At 40.1% G+C, this 19578-nt stretch overlaps 1 protein-coding gene across 1 annotated transcript in view; it reads right to left on the reverse strand.

Moving 5' to 3' along the window:
• The window catches only part of CCDC146 (coiled-coil domain containing 146), a 110408-nt gene that overhangs the window by 3722 nt on the left and 87108 nt on the right, over nucleotides 1-19578 (reverse strand). Inside the window, exons 9-16 of the mRNA XM_065938562.1 lie at nucleotides 13975-14070; nucleotides 12898-13068; nucleotides 9633-9721; nucleotides 9380-9544; nucleotides 7948-8172; nucleotides 6173-6401; nucleotides 2664-2792; nucleotides 1984-2121 (exon numbers count right to left, since the gene is read on the reverse strand). Coding sequence (XP_065794634.1) covers nucleotides 1984-2121; nucleotides 2664-2792; nucleotides 6173-6401; nucleotides 7948-8172; nucleotides 9380-9544; nucleotides 9633-9721; nucleotides 12898-13068; nucleotides 13975-14070 — 1242 coding nt within the window. The remainder of the gene's footprint in view (nucleotides 1-1983; nucleotides 2122-2663; nucleotides 2793-6172; nucleotides 6402-7947; nucleotides 8173-9379; nucleotides 9545-9632; nucleotides 9722-12897; nucleotides 13069-13974; nucleotides 14071-19578) is intronic.

Raw genomic sequence — 19578 nt, forward strand, 5'->3', positions numbered from 1 at the left:
CCAACCTCTCTTCTCCATAAAAAAAAAAAGGATGGTGTTATTCTGGGTTCTCTAAGTCTTTGCTGAAATTTCCCATTTTATGTTCATTTGGGAAACTTGTAAGAGGAGCCATGAGCTCTCCAGGAGAGATGAGAGATGAGCTATGCAACCTTGCTAAGTACCTGCAAGGGGCCTGGCCATTTCTGCTCGACTGTGTGATGCTTGCCACCACGCTAGCTGATATTACACCCATTTCACAGATCAGTAAACGTGAGTTTTAAGATTATGTATATTTCTCAAGATCACTTGCTAGTGTTGGTAAATCACAAATCTGGGATCTGAATGTCTTATCTTCCAACTCTGCCTACTATGAAGAGGTTATTTTAAATGGAGGGGGATGAAAGCCAGGTAGAGAGCATGGAAGGTGGGGAAAGGAAAGGGGAGATAAATCATGAGGACAGGACTTAGTTCTGCTGGAACCTTCCTGACCACGTGTATGGTCTCGACAGCTCCAATTTGTGTTACTCTGGCTTTCCAGTTGACCACTGGAGAGACTGCCATCAGCTTTGACAAGCCAACCCTAAGCAAAACCAACTTCCCCCACAGAAAGGGAAATTCATTTTCCAAAAGAAAAGAAGGCAACATTTAAAGAAACTCCAGATATGCTAATTCAGGCTAAGTTTATGAGCTTAAAAAAGTTTCTTAAAGGTTTCTTATTTTATGAGGTAAAGCTGAGATTTGCACAAGTGCTGCAGTCCATTAGTGGAAGTGATTAGAGCGGAAGAGGAAAAATCAAATAAAAGTGGCCAAGAAGGCTTCAGATTTACAATAATATAGTGTGCCAGAACTGTTTCTCAAACAATACTGTCAAGTTATCCAATAAATGTGTTTCTAGAGGATGTGAGGCATCCGGAAAACTAAGAATAATAAAGAACCACTGCCCTCAGGAGCCCGCAGTGGGGGGCATGGTGTTGCTGTTATCTGTGTTATCTTCTTAACGGTTTCCTCCCTTTTGCAATGTGTGGACATTGGGTCTTTCCCCTTTTGCACACAGCAGCTCGAGTAACTGTTGCTGACTGAATAAAACCCTGAGCTGTCACAGAAGGATTCTCCAAGGGGCTGGGGAGGCCAGGCAGGCAGCAGACCCTCTGACTCCAGACAGTGTGAAGTCCTGCTGCAAAGGCAGTGCAAAGCCTCCCTCCTCTTGGTATAGCTTCCAGTCTCTGCCTGACCCCTCAGCTTTGGATCAGAAGCCCTGGTATACTAAGCTTAGGGAATTAGAAGCTCAGCGTTACTGGCCGTTCCTCACTGGTGGGGCCTGCTGGCAGCTCTGCCCCGCGGTGCTGTGTGACCGCTGTTCCCTTTAATGGTTCCCTTCCATTCTGGGGGGCTTCCCTGGTGGCTCAGTGGTAAAGAATCTGCCTGCCAATGTAGGAGGCGTGGGTTCAATCCCTGGGGCAGGAAAATTCCCCTGGAGAAGGAAATGGCAACCTACTCCAGTATTCTTGCCTGGGAAATCCCGCGGACAGAGGCGCTTAGCAGGCTACAATCCACGGGGCTGCAGAGTCGGACGCGACCTAAGAGACCAACAACACGGCTGCTGGGACCTGGCTGCTGCTGGATTTCGGCAGTTCCCACGCAAACTCCTGGATGTGTGAGGCCCCCCCCTTCACAAGGGAGTAGAAAGGGTTGAACATGGCACATGAAATGTGAAGATAATGATGGTTATTTCTGAGTACGTACTCTGTTAAGTGAAATTTGTGTACTGCCATTGAAAGGCTTAGAATTTCCCATTATAATGAGAATTCATTCAGGGAAACAAGACTGAAACTTACCTTGGGCAATTCTCTAAGAGTCATCTTTACAGTAAAAATTTTAATTCTTTGTATTTCTCTAGTTATAAAGCCTCACCTCTCCAGGGCTTTTCTCAGGAAATGAAGCTATCTATGGAAAATGAGGGTGATAGAGGAGGAAGGGCAGAAGAGGGCAGGGACTTGGGCAGACCTTCTTGGCTAAGAGTAGTGTGTCCTGCTTGCAGGCCTGCGTCTTGCTGTAGAGCCTGTCTGTGAGCCGGGAGACCTGTTCATAGATGAAATCCTTCTCCAGCAACTTCTCCTCCTTTTTGGCCAGCTGTAGTTCCAGCTACAGTTAAAAAGAATTTCAAAGGGAGAAAAAAAGTCATGCAAGTCAAAATCTTTCCTAATTAGAGTACTATTCCCCCTTTCCCCCAGTGAAAACCCCTTGCCTTCATAACTCCAGAAGGTCTTTAGAACTGGACAAAGTCCAGACTTGCCCTCTTCAACCTCCTCCATCCCCTCCCCTCACATGCGCTATGGAGTTCTTTCTCCCCATGGCAAAAAAATGGACCTCTTGGCTCCATCTAGCTCCCACATTGTCATTCCTCTGCAATGCTTCCATCAGGAAGACTAATTCATTTAAGATGCCAAAATTGCTCCTATGGGCTGTGAGACAGAGATGGGTATCTTGAAAGCACTCAAATTTTGCTTCTTTTGGCAACATCCAAAGTCAAGCTTAGATTTTCTTACTAAGTTACAGTGAAAGGACTACATTAGTGACTGGAATCATGAGGGATTCATCTGCATAACATGACACAGTACCACAGATAATCTGTGACGGTGATCAACAAGGGGATAACAGATGCTATTTTAGGAAAAGACATTTACCGCATCCACTTTTTTGATCATTTCTTCCTCAGTCATATCTTTCCCTGGAAGTAAGCGTGTTCTGTTCTCTCCCTCGGGGTTTATAAACTTTTTCTCCAGGTCTTTTATTCTGTCTGTACACTGTGAAAACTATTAAACAAGAAAGAAACATTAACTTTGCTCAGTAAATCTTAAAGGCACATAGCCCAGGGTCTTTAGGGTCCTTCCAGGCACAGTTTGAAGGGAATTCTTAACAACCCTTCAGCTGCGACTCGGGGTGAGACAGTATTTCTTCTCACTCATGGTACCATGAGGAAGATGCCTGTTAATTGACTTTATTAATACAAAGCAAGGTGGTGACTTCTGGGGCATCAAAAAAAAAAAAAAAAAGACTTTATAACCAGTCCTTTTTTTACTTCCCATCTGTGTTATATTCATGAGATACTGTTTAGCTGCAGAACTCTGACTATACACACTTGATCTCTTTATTGCGTGCTGTCACGGGGGCCAAGGTAGACAGCACACAGGTAGGCAACACACCAGACTCCGGTTTAAATCCCTTTGCTGGCAATAGGCTTGATGGCCTACCAGAGAAGAGTGAAGTTCTTATTACTAGGTGAACACAGTGCACAGTCTGTGAGGAATAGCCTGAACTATTTGTATTTTTTTTGTTAAACACCCAATATATTGTTTCATGTATCAACTATATTTGTTGACCCTGAGACTTTGGAGGTAGATGAAGAAATACAGAAATTCCCAAGGAGAAGTGGCAGCTAAACCTAACTGTTTTATAGGGAGAGATGTTTAACACAGTGAAAACCAAGAGTCATCACTTTTAGCTTTTCTACTGAAAATCTGTATAATCTCAAGCAAATCATTTATCTTCTCTAAACCTTCGTCTCCTCAACTGTCAAATGGGAAAATAAATCCCAAACTCATGGGATTTACCCATTAAAAGAGATAATACACCTAGAGTACTTGACAACATGTCCAAGAGTGATATAGATAGAATTTAAAATTTTAAATTTATTCTTGTCCTCCCAGCAAAAAAGAATTTTAAATGGTGATATGAATATTTTTTTCTATCTCCACACTTCCTAATTGCCCTTAATATGGAGTTAAAGTATCCTTGTATGTGTAATTAAGCATTTGTTGTATTTGTTATTAATAATATTTAATGTCTCCATGGTTAATTAGGGAATTAAATAGGAAAAAATATATGGTACTTGCTTATCAGAGTGATTGATTGATCTTATTTTCCCATGGGCTTGAAGAAAAACTGTTTTCTTTTTCTATATAAAATGCTGTTCTTATGTCCTAAAATAGTTCACATGACTTCTGAGAACCCTAAAAAGAAGCTATCATTATAAATAAAATATTGCAGGAAAATGTGACTCATGATAATCCTTGGATTAGACTGTTGGGCAATTAAAAACTGTTTCAAGGAACCAAAAAATTCAAACCTTAAGAGAATTCTGAAAATGATACAAAAAAGAGGAAGATTGGGGGGAGGGAAAAAGACCACAAAACACTGTCACCATAACAAACAACAGGATATGACAGGGATCTGGCACTCCATGGCAGGGGTTTGCCTGAAGTTCAAAGCTTCACATCGTATCCTTCAAAGGGCCCAAGTGATTAGTGCTGAGTATACAATTAAGTAATTAGATGCAGTCTGAAGACTAAAGGGAAACTTTCTACTCAACTGTTCTTTAGCTTAGAACTAACTAAGATTGCCCCTGGGGGGCAATCTGGAATGGTGAGGCTGTGGAAGGGAGATGGTGGATGAAGGATGGAAAGACAAGTCTGTGAAATGAAGCTAGGCTGGGGTGCTGCATGGGCCAATACACCTGGGTGACTGTTCCCAGTGGTGGCGTGGTCCTAAGAACTCTACTTGCCTGATACTCAATTTGAATTTCTTTGCATTTCTTTAACGTATCCTCTCACACTGGTGTCCCAATTCTTCAGTAAAGTCAGTTTACAGACACAGACCTCACAGGAATGGCCTTGTGTCAGCGCGGGTGGAAAGAGGAGTGTGACACGGAAGTGGACCAGACGCTGTGTTTGCGATCTGAGGAGGGGATCCCCCAAATGAACCACTGATTGGAAGCAGGAGTTAGTTTGTGGGAGACCTGGGGGAGGCCTGGGGGCCGTTCCAGCCAATCCGTCTGACTCAGGGCTGCACTTATTGAAGAAGTGAATGGGAGAACATATAGCTCAAGAAACACTGGAATCAAAACCTTAGCATATTTGTGCAAAATGAAAGATCCTTTTGTCTATATAGCATATTACACATTCAAATGCCATGGAATAGTAGACGCATCAACCAATTTCATATAGTCCTATAAATTTCCGTGACATGATTAAAAAAAAAAATGACCCAAAACTGTGTCTATGGCATGAGCTAATGAAAATCATTTGCCTGTATACCTAGAAATAGACCAGGAGGAACTCATCTAAATTTTTCATAAGTTTAATAGTAATTATATCTTAGGGATGTAATTTTTGCTTTAACTTTTTAACATTTTTACAAAACTTCATAAGTGGAACTTGTCCTAATTTTATAACCAAAAAATCTGAAAGCAAACGTGACTTTTTAGAAACATAGGTTAAAATGTGTTCCTGCTACATTGAATCAATGGAAAAAATTTAGCCTCAGTTGTTTTAGTTTTTTTTTCCTTCTATTTTCACTAAGAAAAAAAGTATAATTATTACATAAGAAGAAAATAGCTTTATATTAATGGTTTTATGTATTGGCTATTTTGTGTTTAAATGCTATGACTTTATTCCACTTTTAAAAAACCAAATCAAAGACCATGTTACTAAATTACAGGGAAATTACAGGTGTTAACAAGGAGTCTATAGATGATTATCAATATATAAGAAACAAAAATCTTGGCTCTAGAGAATAAGAGTATCAAAAATAAGAGAGCTAGATGGTCTGCAAGATCTTCCAGCAAGCTTCAAAAACATAACTATGTGGGTGGTGGTGGAAGCCTATCATCCTCCCAGGTGGTGCAGTGGTAAGATATCCACCTGCCAATGCAGAAGATGTGGGTTCAATCCCTGGGTCAGGAAAATCCCCTGGAGAAGGAAATGGCAACCCACTCCAGTATTCTTGCCTGGGAAATCCCGTGGACATTGGAGCCTGGTGGGCTACTGTCCATGGTGTCAGCTACAGTCTAACATGACTGAGCACACACAGCAAAAGCCTGGATGACTCAAGTTTTGAGCTCTGAAGAAGCTGAGCTAGAGTTGAGATTTGTGAGGGTCTAAGTTCCAGGAAAGGCAGAAAGTGTTTCACCAGGGATTGAAAGACAGTCTAGTTCAGATGTCTGAAGCACAGATTGTACCCTGGAGCAGCGTTCAAGAGCATTTGTGAAGAAGACATGTAACTCATGAGTTCTCCTAGGTATCAGGAGTAGCATGACTTGATTCACAAGAAAGAACTTATATGACATACAAACAAAGGAGGAAAAAAAAAAAAAGACAACTGGTCCCAGGAATTGTGTCATGAATACACGTCCCACCTGAATCTGGAGCACGGCTAAGTCAGCATCCAAGGCACTCTTGACTGGCAGTGATTTCCGGGTCACGTGAATCTGCCTTTGCTTCTCAGCAATCTTCAGTTTCAGGAATCGGATCTTCTCCTCCAGGACATGTAGTTCAATTTCTCCATTAAGTTTCATCTTCTCTTGGATATTTATTTTTTCATAAAAAATGCACACTTCCTCTTCCCGCTCTATCAGCTGAACACCACTACAGTCAAATTAAAAGGCAAAGGCTGAGAGGATGTTGAGGCCACTGTTTTACTAGTCACTGTGGTTCCCTCTGGATTTGGGTGCAAAATAACACATCAACATTGCATAATTCCAGAAGACAATAGATACTCGCTGTTGGCTTTCCAGTTAAACTCTACATTTTGAATTTTTCTGGGCATTAGACAGAGAGGGTTGTTTAGCATCTGGACTCTGAAGGCCAACTATGTTGTTGGCTGGCCGTAGTATATCTGCACATCCCAAAGGTTTTCCTGGTGTGGGAAAGAATGTCACTTCGCACACACGAACAATGTGATCCCAGAGTCTGATTTTCTGCAGACCCTTTTCATGGGCCAGACTCGCCAGCCGAGATTTGGCCAGAAGTACCCAGGCAGGAAGCCAGGGAATGTGTTTCTTGCAGCTATTCTGCTCTCTATAATTTGCCAGACCCATTAGGCTCTTTCACAGTTAAATATTTCTGATGCACATTTCCCCATAAGCAAAATCCTGTCTTTTGAAATCATGCCAGGGGAAAGACCCCTCTTGAGGAGACTATGGGGAAAAAACAAAGTAAGAATTTTCTAATTCCAGCCTCACAGAACTGACCAGGGTCTGGGAGCACACTGCCTACATGTTTGATTTGTGCCAGGAGCCACATAAGAGGACTTTCTTTTCCCAGAGAGAACACCTGCCAGCCCTTTGAAAAAGTTGTGTTCATCAGGACCCTGAAGTTCTCCCCTGATAGTGTCGGCATCTATTATCCCAAAGCAATCTTTAATTACTTTTTCTTTCTCTCGCCTCTCTCAAGACATGTGTGCACAGGGTTATATTTGGTTAATCTTAGCTCTGTTTTTCGTCTCACTTACTGTTCACTGGATCATCTCCTGAGCTTCTTTAATCTCTTGACATCAGAAGCCAGGTGCGATGCTTTATCACCTTTTTTACTTTCAGGGCCCAGCACTTACACAGAACACAGCCTTACACAGAACAGCACACAATCAAGGTTTGATGGAAAAAAAAAAAAAATGCCTGATTTGATTCTAAAGGAGAGTTCTATAGTCTCAAATGCCAGATTTCTTAGAGCACAAGAAACTTGGGAAAACTGTTAAGTAGTAATCGATTAATATTATTATAGCTGGGAGAAGTAATGCTTCAATAGTAACACCTCTTGAAGGTGATACTTACTTGCTGAGAAAATGTACTGGATGAATCATTTAATAAATCTGTCCCCAAAGTGAATATAAGATCCAAAGACTTCTTATTTATATCAGTTATTCTGAAATAATTTGATAGTATCCTAAATGGTAGCCTGAGAAAGGACTGTGATCTTTAAGCGAGCAGCTTCCCAAACCCTACTCTTGCCTGTCTCTCTTATGAGGACAAAGTGTCTTATTTTCAAGGAAAGCATACAGCCCTCCTCCCCACCTTGCAGAGGCTAATGATATCTAAGTATCAAATGTCCTGTCAAGTCTACATAGAAAAATGGGCAACATTTCTAAATCAGATCTCTGGGTTCTTTACTCTCACATCAGGTTCCTAGTTTTCACCTTTCATTTCGACGCTGAACAGCTCTTTCGTATTTCTTTCGAAGCTGTACCATCTCCTCTTCAATCATTGTGATCATGTTGGCAAGTCTGTCTATGTTATTTAGCTGGGCTTCTTTCTTCTCTTTCATTTCTTGAAGTTTTGCTACAAGTTTGCACACATCGTTTTGCATGCTTTCTCTGATGGTAATGTTGTTGGCATGCTTCAGCATAGAATTTTGTAGCTTTCTTTAAAAATAATGGGAAAATGGGTATGATTATAATTTCCTTTAGTTTCTTTAAAAACAATGAAGACTTCAGAGAAATAAACTGTCAAAGTAGCTCTTGCCTTAGTATGTTCCTTGAAATGACAATAGTAATAGTAATGATGATATTCATCATGTCATACTCTTTGGAATTTCTGTAATTTTCCAAGTCTCCAACTTCCTCTAATCTGGATTAGAACATCTTTCCTTTGTGCCCCCAAAATTTGCTGCTCCCCTTTATCAAAGCAAGAGACTACAGTGATTCATTTACTGTCTGTTGCCCCCAGGGGACTCTGCGATCTTGAGGGTGAAGGTGGTTATACCTGACAATGTCCACTGGACCTAACGTAGTGCTTGACTTAATATGGCATCAGAATCAATGCCAAATGAATGCATGGCCTCTGGAAATGACATTTGTTTTCATGTAGGATGAGAACCAGATTAGGATGATAGCTTTGTCTTTTCATACCAGTCCCCTCCCAGCTCTACTCCCATCTCTCTTCCACTACTCCCAAAACAAGAGCCTATTTTGTAATATCTTTAGAAAAGAAAACTGGACAATAGTGGCCACCAGAAAAAGTTCAGGTTGTATAGATTCTATGAATCAGGGACTAAATACAGGTGGGAGAGTCCACCAGATCTTGTCACATGGTAAATAATAAAGTTTAAAAACAACCATTGGATTAATTCACTTAATAACAAAAAGTCCTATATAAAGGACTACTTCTATGGATTAAAAAAAGTGGGCCCAGAGAGCTAGGATTACTTGCCCAAGGTCACACAACTAGTAAGTGGCAGGACTGGGATTTGAGTCTAGAAAAGTCACCTCTCTTAACAGCTCTGCTATACTGCCTCCCACAAGCACATTAGATGCTAGGTTGGTTAATTAACATTTGATTGTCTTCTAACTTTAAATGCAGATTGTCAAATTTTTGCTTTTATTTCTAGATGAATAAATGAAAATAAAATGAGAATAGTTACAGATTTAGTTTTCCCCTCACTTAATAAAAATACAGCTCCCAAGTAGAAGCATAAGGAATCACATTCAAAGGCTTAGCTTGTCAGCTCTAAAGTAAGGTATGTGAGCAAGGGCTTTTCCAGCTTTGTTGAAGACTTGTTTTCTACTTTATAATCCCCAGGGTATTTTATCATTCAGTGACTCAGAAGACAGTAGTTACTGTAAAACTTACCTTTCTTGAGTAACTGCACTATTTCTTAAAATCTCCAGTTCATTTAATGACATTTTATGCCTTTCTTTTATTTCATTGACTTTCTGGTGAGCTTTGTGAAGTAAGTTAATAAATTTGTTTCTTTCATTTCGAATAGTGTCATACAGTTTAGCAAACTCTCTGAGTCTGTGAAAACACAAGGATGTTTGAAACTTGTGAAATAAATATGTTTCCCTCTCTAAACTAACTAGATAAGTCCTCGAGTAATTTTTACCTCCGATGAATTTCACGTTTTTTCTTCCTGTGTATCCGGATTTCAAGATCCTTTGCTTTGATCTCCCTAACAATGTTGGTATATTTTTGCTGAAATATAAAAGTTAATTGTGAAATTTTTTAAAAGTCCACCACCAACAGCATGTGAATATTCCCAGTCTCACCCCATTTCATAAGTATCCACCAAAGACCATTCTATCTTCATCAGCTGGGTTGTGCAGATCACAGGGAAGAGGCGGGGTCGGGGGCTGAAAATTACCTGGCCAGCTGAACTGAATTGCATTGACTAGGACAAAGGGTTCACTAAAGGGCAGAAAGAGCCAGAGAGGAGGGGGAAAAGGTGTCTGCCCAGGTTGGTCTGAGGAAAATTCAGGGAACTTTTCAAGAGCCAAAGAATGATTACGGAAAGCGCGATTGGGTTGGGTGAGTGAGGAATTTGTGAACGATAGTTGAGGGAGGGGGGTCGGAATCAGGTGGCGGTTTTTTTCCCTTTAACTAGAGGATAATTGCTTTACAATATTGTGTCAGTTTCTGCCATACATCAACGTGCCTCAGCCATAGGTATACACATGTCCCCTCTCTCCTGAACATCCCTCCCACCTCAGGTCCCACCCATACCACCCCTCTAGGTTGTCATAGAACTGTTGTGAGTCGAAGCCTCAGTGATTTTTGGTGAGAGACTGAAGTCATAATTTTATTTTTGTTTATTTATTTATTTTTGGCTGCGGTGGGTCTTAGTGGCGGCAGTCGGGATCTCTGTTGCAGCGCGCAGGTTTCTCTCCAGTTGCCCGGCCGGGGCTCCAGAATGCTCAGGCTCGGTACTTGGGGCGCAAGCGCTCTAGGGAGCAGGCTCCGGGGTGCACCAGCTTAGGTCCCTCCCACCCCCTCCCACATGTGGAATCTTCCTGAACCAGCGCTCAAACCTGCAAACCAGAGCTCAGACCAACCCTGCACTGGAAGGTGGATTCTTAACCACTGGACCACCAGGGAAGTCCCTGAAGCCATGATTTTAAAGCACCTTTCCGTTATTTTGTAAGGTGGGTGTTTTTTTCCTACAGAATGAAGTGCTATGCTGAGACCAGCCCCATAAGGAGGTAAGAAACAGATTCCACACAAATATTTTAAAAGACAGTAGTTATTGTTTCCAAAGTCCTCAAGATATACCAAGTGCTAAAAGAACTAGTACGTCTTCAAATCTAAAGATGTTGTGTCTCTCATCTAGGGTGAAAAATGTATTCAAAGAAGTACAGAATTTTGCTGGTAGAAACCAGTTTCTGCTGGCCTAAGGACCGTGAGAGCAATTCCCATAAAAGAAACCAGGCATCTAAGTAACTGTGTCTATGAAGAATTAAAGAGATGTAAAATGTAGTCATCCACTCCCGCTTGGAGGTGATAGCAACGTTGACTTTCTTTGTCCCTTCACCTTTTATCTTAGGGATGTAGATGAGAGGTGAAAATAAATGATAAGATTGACTGATTCTTATGGAAAGTATAGTGTATTACCACTGTTTAACAGATTAATCCCCAGTGCTCAGAATACTTCGGGGAAACAATATTTTTCCTTTATTGATTTCCATATTTCAAGAGAAAGAATTGATCTCCTTTGAGAAAAGTTAGAGAGCTAAATTAGCCAATTTAGTCATGAGATTTGGCAGACATAGATTAGTCACACATGGGTAACACATGTGTCAGGTTTTGAGGTTAATTTAAAAATTGTCTAGTTCATGAAACAGATCCATGCTTCTTGTAACAAGTATCCTGCTCCTTATTTCGTTCCTCTTCCTCCTCCCCTCTGCCACGCTGTTTCCTCAGGGTGCCTTCTTTTCCCGGTTCCTCCCTGGCTACTGTCTTTCTTTTTTTTACTGAAACTCCCTGAACTCTACTGGGCTTTGCCTGAGCTTCTGGGACAAACTGCATCCAAACTGTTCAACGGGGATTAAGTGACCTTCACCGCCTGACCTCTCCTCTCGGGTCTCACTATTTGACACACTTTCCCCATCTTCCCATGCCCCAACCATGCTAAACTTTTAGTTTCTCTCTCTCAGATATTCTGGGGTGGTGGGGATGTGGCAATAAACAGTTAAAGGGCAGTTTGAATAGTTGGCTGTGGGTTGTGTGATGCAGATCTTTACCTTAGTTTTCTCTCATCTGTATTTACCCTCATGGCTCAGTAACGCTTTGTTGTGAATTCTTTCCAAAAAATAAGAAAGAAACGCTACCCTGTGTGAATGCTTGCTCAGAATTAAACAAAGCTGCACTCAGAAACAGCCAGCATCTGGGTCACATGGTAAATTTAGGTATTCTACTGGGGTAACATGTCATATCATTTTTAAGAAGAGCTATTTACTTATTTTTAGTTTTCGGGGCGGTGGGTCTTTTCTTTGTTGCTGTGTGTGGGCTTTCTCCAGTTGCAGCGAGTGGGAGCTGCTGTTTCTTGTGGTGCCCAGGCTTCTCATTGCGGTGGCTTCTCTCGTTGTGGGACACCAGCTCTAAGTGTGTAGTCCTCAGTGGTTGCAGCACGCGGGGTTAGTTGCTCCGGGGCACGTGGGATCTTCCTGGACCAGGGATGGAACCCATGTCTCCTGCATTGGCAGGTGGATTCTTTACCACTGGACCACCAGGGAAACTCCATAATGATTTTTAAAAGAGGGTCTCTGGACACAATCCTTATGTGGAATAAACGATTGTAATGTTAGGATTTTAGCTGTGATAGAAAAATTGTTTTGCTGTTGTTTCATTGTTGATTTTGTTTGGGGATGTTGCACTGGGTCAGCTCTGGTACTTGGTCAGGAGCCCAGGAAAGGCATAGGGTGAAACAGTTACTAAAGGTAACTGTCCTCACATTGTTTTAAATGATGCTGACTCGATGAACTTGGGAAGGAGAGTGGTCTAATGCTGTGGCCCTGAGTTGTTCTGGGTAAATCATGATGGATTGTGGGATGGTGGTGAATCATAGACACCTGTGCCTTTGGGCCTGTCAGCCGTTTCACCTGGAGGTACCCACCATATTCTTACTGAAACTATCATCTGTTAAATCCTCTGCTTATTGTCATTGAGCTAATTCTTTTCCCCTCTAGATGGTTGACTGTTGCCAGCTGAATCCTGGGACTGTTTTTCAATGCATGGTTGAATTTTGTTTAGGGAAGCTGGTAGTCACTGAACTTGAAAGGGACTTAAAGTCATAGTTTTCTAATGAACATTGTATTAACATGAGGCTACCCTGGACTGTTGTGGTAATTAATGAATGGTTACAAAAATGCAGTTACCTGAGCTTTCAGGAAATCCTTGGATTTTTGCTCCTTCTCATCAATTTTTATTTGAGTCATACGGACAAGGTTGAATACCAGTTCTTGAATGTTTTCTTGCTCCTTTAAAAGCTTGTTCTCCTCAGCAAGTTGCTGTTCTACTAACTTAGACTCAGCTTCTGATAGGATTTTCTTTTGGAAAAACACAAATATTATAAAGTATTTATTTGAAGGAACATACTAAGGCCCTTGGACTGCAAGGAGATCCAGCCATCCTAAAGGAGATCAGTCCTGGGTGCTCATTGGTAGGACTGATGTTGAAGCTGAAACTCCAATACTTTGGCCACCTGATGCAAAGAGCTGACTCATTGGAAAAGACCCTGATGCTGGGAAAGATTGAGGGCAGGAGGAGAAGGGGACGACAGAGGATGAGATGGTTGGATGGCATCACTGACTCAATGGACATGAGTTTGAGTAAGCTCCGGGAGTTGGTGATGGACAGGGAGGCCTGGTGTGCTGTGATTCATGGGGTCGCAAAGAGTCGGACACGACTGAGCGACTGAACTGAACTGAACTAAGGCCAGTATCTCAGACTAGTTTTAAAATCTTCTATGTAGAGTTTATTTTATTAAAACACAAAAAGTAACTCTGCTGCCTTAGCACCAAGTATTTATCTTATAAAAAGAAAGTGCAAATATGATAGCATAGAACTTTTTCTTATTCAGACTGTATTTTCAAGTAAATTTTTGAAGAGAAATAAAAGCATGTTTTACTTTGACAGTGGTTTTGAATAAACAAAATTTGAAATTGGATATTGGTGAAATAATGCATTTATTATTTATTTTGAATCAGTAGGCTTTTTACTTTAAACTCTCATGAATTTGTATAATTTTTTTTTTGCTAGTTCAAACATATTTTTTTCCCTCCTCCAAAATTTTTATGTGGGTTTGAGTGGACTTTGAGATAAAGAAACAGACTCATATTGGGTAAGATCATACTCTCTTTGACTTTTCTACTAACGAGGTTTCATGGAACACAGTTAAAAACACAGCTTTGCATTAGTCATTCTTAGAAATTTAAGTTAAAGTTGATATTAACCTGCTGGGTTAAATTCCTCTTAGCTACTTCAACTTCCTTGTGGAGTTCTCGCCTTCTCTCAGATAATGTAGAATCATCTTTAGGAATAGCTTCAATCTGGAAATCAGAATTTAAAACAGGTATTATACAAGAAAGAAATTTTCAGTGTCCTGTAGTCAACCCCATCATGAACCTTTTGAAAATGGTGGGCAAATTATGATTCTCACTCTTACAGGAAACTGCTTATCATGCTGAATATTCTTTGTAAAGTCATGGTAAATTGAAATATGGAGATTTGCAAGAGATTTGTAATTCCCCAGCTGCAAATATTCTACTTCTTATTCATTTGGGAAAAAACCTTACTACTAATAGTTGCTAACATTTATAGAGCATGAGTGTGTGTTAAACAAAGTTCTAAGTGCTTATGTGTATGCTGCTGTTGCTGCTAAGTCACTTCAGTCGTGCCCAACTCTGTGCGACCCCATAGACCTCAGCCCACCAGGCTCTGCTGTGCCTGGGATTCTCCAGGCAAGAGCACTGGAGTGGGTTGCCATTTCCTTCTCCAATGCATGAAAGTGAAAAGTGAAAGTGAAGTCGCTCAGTCGTGTCTGACTCTTCATGACCCCATGGACTGCAGCCTACCAGGCTCCTCCGTCCATGGGATTTTCCAGCAAGAATACTGGAGTGGGTTGCCAATGCCTTCTCCAGCTTATGTGTATAGTCTTATTTAATTCTCATAATCACCCCATTAGGTAGGTAATATTATCTCCAGCTGTACAGATGGCAATGAGGAACAAAGACAGTTAAGCACCTCGCCATGGTGGTATACGTGTGAACCCAGCAGTCAGACTCAGAGCCCATGGTCTTAACACTGTATTTTACTACCTCTTTAATGACTCAGCACTTTGGAAACATGTTTTCAAATGATATTTTTTATATCAATACTTACCTGATTTCATTTATGAAATACTATATAGACAAATAGGAATTATTAAGAACAGAATAGTTGTCTACTCTGTAGTAGTTTGAGTACCTGGAAAGTTGTTATGCAAAAGAAAACTCTTTTTTGTTGATACTTGAGATTCCACCGTTACATTTCTATTGTATTAGCTTGTGCTTTTGTCCTCTGTCAAAGTACTTTGAAGAGAGAACATCTTATTATAAGATGTTGTTCTCCTATTAGCAATGAACTTATCGGATTCTTTATGATGGAGAAGAGAGCAGAGTAAAAGAGGACATGTGGCAGCTGAAGGGGAAGGAGTACCATCCAAGGATACAAGAAGGGTTACACTGGAGTGCTGACTGCATACTTGACTCAGAGAAGATTTAGAGTTGGATCTTCACATCAAAAGCTCATGACTCTAGTCTGATGTGGTTTATTTCCTACTGTGACAGCATACACTTCTAGGCACCAAAGTTGAATATTGGCTAAAATTTGTCCCAAGAAGAGAAGATCATACTCTTTTTAGTGATTTAAAGGTCACTAAACAGGATCCTTCTGAAGTTCACACTGATCTCTTAAAGTAGCTGAAATGTCTTTGGATGCTCCACACCCACGAACCTGTTCTGAAGTTCACACTGATCTCTTAAAGTAGCTGAAATGTCTTTGGATGCTCCACACCCACGAACCTGTGTATCTTCAGTAGCATCTTTTGTGCCCACAGAGTCCCAATGACATCCTGCTTTCCATGGCCTCTCCTACTACAGAGAGCTAGCTGCTGAGAAGCACATACTGGACTTAGGAAAATGAGACATGGTATTGTGAAATCCATGTAATGATATATAGAATTTGTGATTTGGATGAGCAGATAATTCCTACAGCAGGTCAGGAAGTGGAGAGCTTCACATGGACTTGAATAATCAAGGAAGGTTTCAAGGAAGAGTTGAGAAGCCAGCGAGGAAGACTTTGATTTTTCCTTCTGGAAAGTAGAGTTAATTCTTCCTGGACAGATTGGAGTCCAGCAAGTATCTTGGTCCCTGACTATTTCTCTGCCACTGATGCCCTGGAGCAGGCTGCTCCAAATGTTGCTCCCAAGTGTTGGCAAATCTGTACACGAACACTGACAGGGACTAGAGAAGCTTGGACAGTTTCTACAGAAGATACGATGAGAGCAAACTCATCAACTCCTCTGTCAGCTAAAGGCTTCTGACAAATTTTCCTGGATTCAGGTCTCAGGCATTTTAACTTTTTTTCCAATGTTTTAAATTACAGACAACACTACAGTGAATGATACTCATTTTTGAACTCTGCACAACTACCTTTTAACATTTTCTCAATTCTCCACAAACCCAGCCCTCTAGTTTCAGGAGGGAATTAAGTGTGCTTTGTTTGTGAGAGAGGTAACAAGGTGAACCATTGGTAGCAGAGCTTCCTGGCTGCCTAGCCAATATCTATCCTCCACTTTGACCTTACTAACAGAACCCCAGTTTTGTTCAGAGCTGCGGTATATCCAAAAATCTTCAAACTCCTTCAAAGTTGGGGGTGATGATAAGAGCCAGGGTGGGCCAATAAAATGTAAGCGGAAATCTGGAGGGGCTCCTGGAAAAGTGACTGTTTTAGAAAGACAGTGTCAGCCAAGTCAGCTGCCATGTGCATTTTGCTCTCTGCCCTTCCTCACTTCTGTATGATCTTATGCCCAAAGGCTTAATGGCCATTTTGTAACCTTGGAGAAAAAACATACATGTTAAAGACGACAGACAAGAAAGTTCAGAGGCTCTGTACTTTTCATTACGTGAAACTGCTTGGTGTATGCCTATCTTTGGATTTTTTTATTATTTGAATGAAGCAACCCCTATTTACTTAAGCCACTGTAATTGAGTTTCTACTACTTCTTGAAGCCAAATTGAAAACCTGATTGATACATCTTTTCCAAAGGAAATCTTTCTAAGGTAATCTGGGGACTAGGCTGGTATTAGGCTGAAGTTTCCACTAATGGAGAAGAGAAAAACTGATCAAGTATCAAAGTTCTAATATTAAGTTCTAGTACCGAGGTAAAGTAATTGACCATTATTTTTGAACCCCTAAGCTGTATACATAGTATGTTTTGTAAGCTTATTCATTTTAGTTATTTGATTTTTATAGAGTAGCACTTGATATATTTTTAAAAACTGTGCATTTATTGAAACAAAAAATGAAAAAAGTAGGTAAAGTGAGAAATTAAACATCTTTGCTCCCCACTTCCACATTCAGATGCTGCTCATCAGGAGGCAGCATTAATAGTTTGGTGTCTGTTTTTCCTGACATTTTTAATACATGAACAAACATTTACTTTCATAAAATTAAGAAATTAGGCATATTCGGTTGTTGTAAACATCCCAGTTACTTTGTATCAGTGAACTTCAGTTTCTTTAAGGCTCTGTTGTTTTTCTAAAATATTTCAAATTTTCACGAGGTCTGTGGAATTCTGGAAGAGTCTCTACAGTCAAAGGCCTAAGAGAATCAAACAGTTGTCCCTAGGGGGAAACAAATTTTGAAGAATAGCTTGATCTCTTCATGCTTATCTTTTATCTTTTTTGTTTTTGGAATGCTTGCAAGTCTGAAATGTTCAGACTGGGAGTGACTGGCCTGACCCACTCCTATTTTCAAGTACTGCCAGTCAGCGTAGGACCATGGCTGGGCTAATTATAAGTCATAAGTTCAAAGAGGAAGTTAGTCTCCCCCTGAACTAGAACAAAAGCATAGACTTTTCTTGAAATCAGTGACGGAAAAGGACTTTTATTTTCATTTCTGTTCTATGCTATATGAGTGTTATTTTATGGACTTAATAGCTAGAAGTAGTCCAATATAAATAGCATTTCTTTACTAAAATACGAACAACTTGTGAGCATGCTACCACAATTTCTTTGGTCAGGAGAAATCCCTTATATATTTGTGTCAAGTGAGATAAGTCTATAGTGGCAAACCTCATCATCAGAAACAGCATGCAGTTAGCTTTATAGTACTCTCACTCTTAAATATAACTTGATAGCTAAGGATTACCAGATAGATGAGAAAAATTTCTAGTAAGAAAGAGAAAAAATAAACAAGAACACAAAACACACACACACAAAAACAGAAAAATGCAATTTTCAGAGAGAAGAAAAAAATAAAAAGCTATTATTAATATCTTTGGTGAGATTAAAAAAAGATATGAAGTATGCATAACGGTACAATAAAAAATAAGCATTAGGAGAAAAATAGCTTATGGAAATTTAAAATATAACAGAATGGAAGAAAAAGTGGAAGAAATTTCCCTTATAGCAAGTCAGAAAAACAAAACAATGGAAAATATGAGGAAAAAAAAAAGAAAATTAAAAGGATTCTTTGAGAAGGTCTAACATCTGGATAATAGAAGTCCCAGAAAGAGAATAGTAAAATAAAAGTGGACAAACTTGGAGAAATTATTTAAGATGGTGTTTCAGAGATGAAAAACATAAGTCTCTTTATGCAAAGAACCCACTCTGTGTCCAGTACGATGGCTAAAAATAGAAGCCTCACATGTGGGAACTTCATTGTGAAATTTTAAATTTTGGGAGGCAGTAAAAAATCCTACAAGTTTCCAGCATGGAAAAAAAGAAAAACTAGTTTCAAACAAAGAATCAAGCGTGAGAATGGCACCAAGTGTCTTAGTAGTGCAATAAAAGACAATTGATCTATACCTTCATTATGAGGAAAAATAATTTCCAAATAAAATATCATATCCAGTAAAATTATTAATTATCTGTTAAGCTAAAGTGAGGATAAAATATTTCTCGATGTGCAAGGTGTTCTGACAATGCATTTTTTGACACACTGGTCTTAAAAGATTAGTTTCCATTCACCTCTTCTCAGGGAAAGGTGGATGATATTCCCTTCCCACAAAAAGAGAGTAAGTCAAAGAGAAATAGAAGAGACTCATGGAATACGGGATCCAACATAGGAGAGAGATAAAGGGAGTCACCAAGATGGTGGGTAAGGCTCCCAAGCTGGGGAGTGTACATGTAGAGAAGTGAGACCCAATTTGCAATAGATCAGAAAGCTGAGAAGGGAAAAGCAGCTTCTGATATCTGGCAGTTGACCTGGCCCTCATAGCTGGTGTTCTGTTGAACACAATTTCACAGAAAATCACCATCAGACAAGACCATTCTATGATCACAGACAAAAACAAGACCACTTTGTATTTGTCTTTGGTCACAGATACAAACAAGAACATTGTCCAAGCCACAAAATATCATGTATTCCCGTCTCCTGGTCTTCCTTGCTTATTATAGCTTTAGCCTCAATCTAGTCTTTTCTCTTTCTGCCATAAAATTTATTAAGATACTCATTCATAGGATTACCCTCACTTTCTGACAGTATTCAAATCTAAGGCAAAGTCCTGTTTTCTTAAAACATCCCCCAAAACATATAACACCAGCCCCAAATCTATATGTCCTTTCTAATAGGCCATATACTGAGATACCCTACTATTCCGCCTGGTGTGTATTTTCTCTTGCTACAATGAGTAGTAAACTCAACTCATTCAACCATAGATGTGTTCCTACTGGTCTTTGGCTTGAGATAACTGAAAAGTCTCAGAAGTGATTTCTATAAGAAGATTAAATGAATAGACTACCAAGTGTGTTTTAACATGCTGAGAGGAAATTTACACAGTAACAGGACAGTTT

Source organism: Muntiacus reevesi, chromosome 6, assembly GCF_963930625.1.
Source record: "Muntiacus reevesi chromosome 6, mMunRee1.1, whole genome shotgun sequence".
NCBI lineage: Eukaryota > Metazoa > Chordata > Mammalia > Artiodactyla > Cervidae > Muntiacus > Muntiacus reevesi.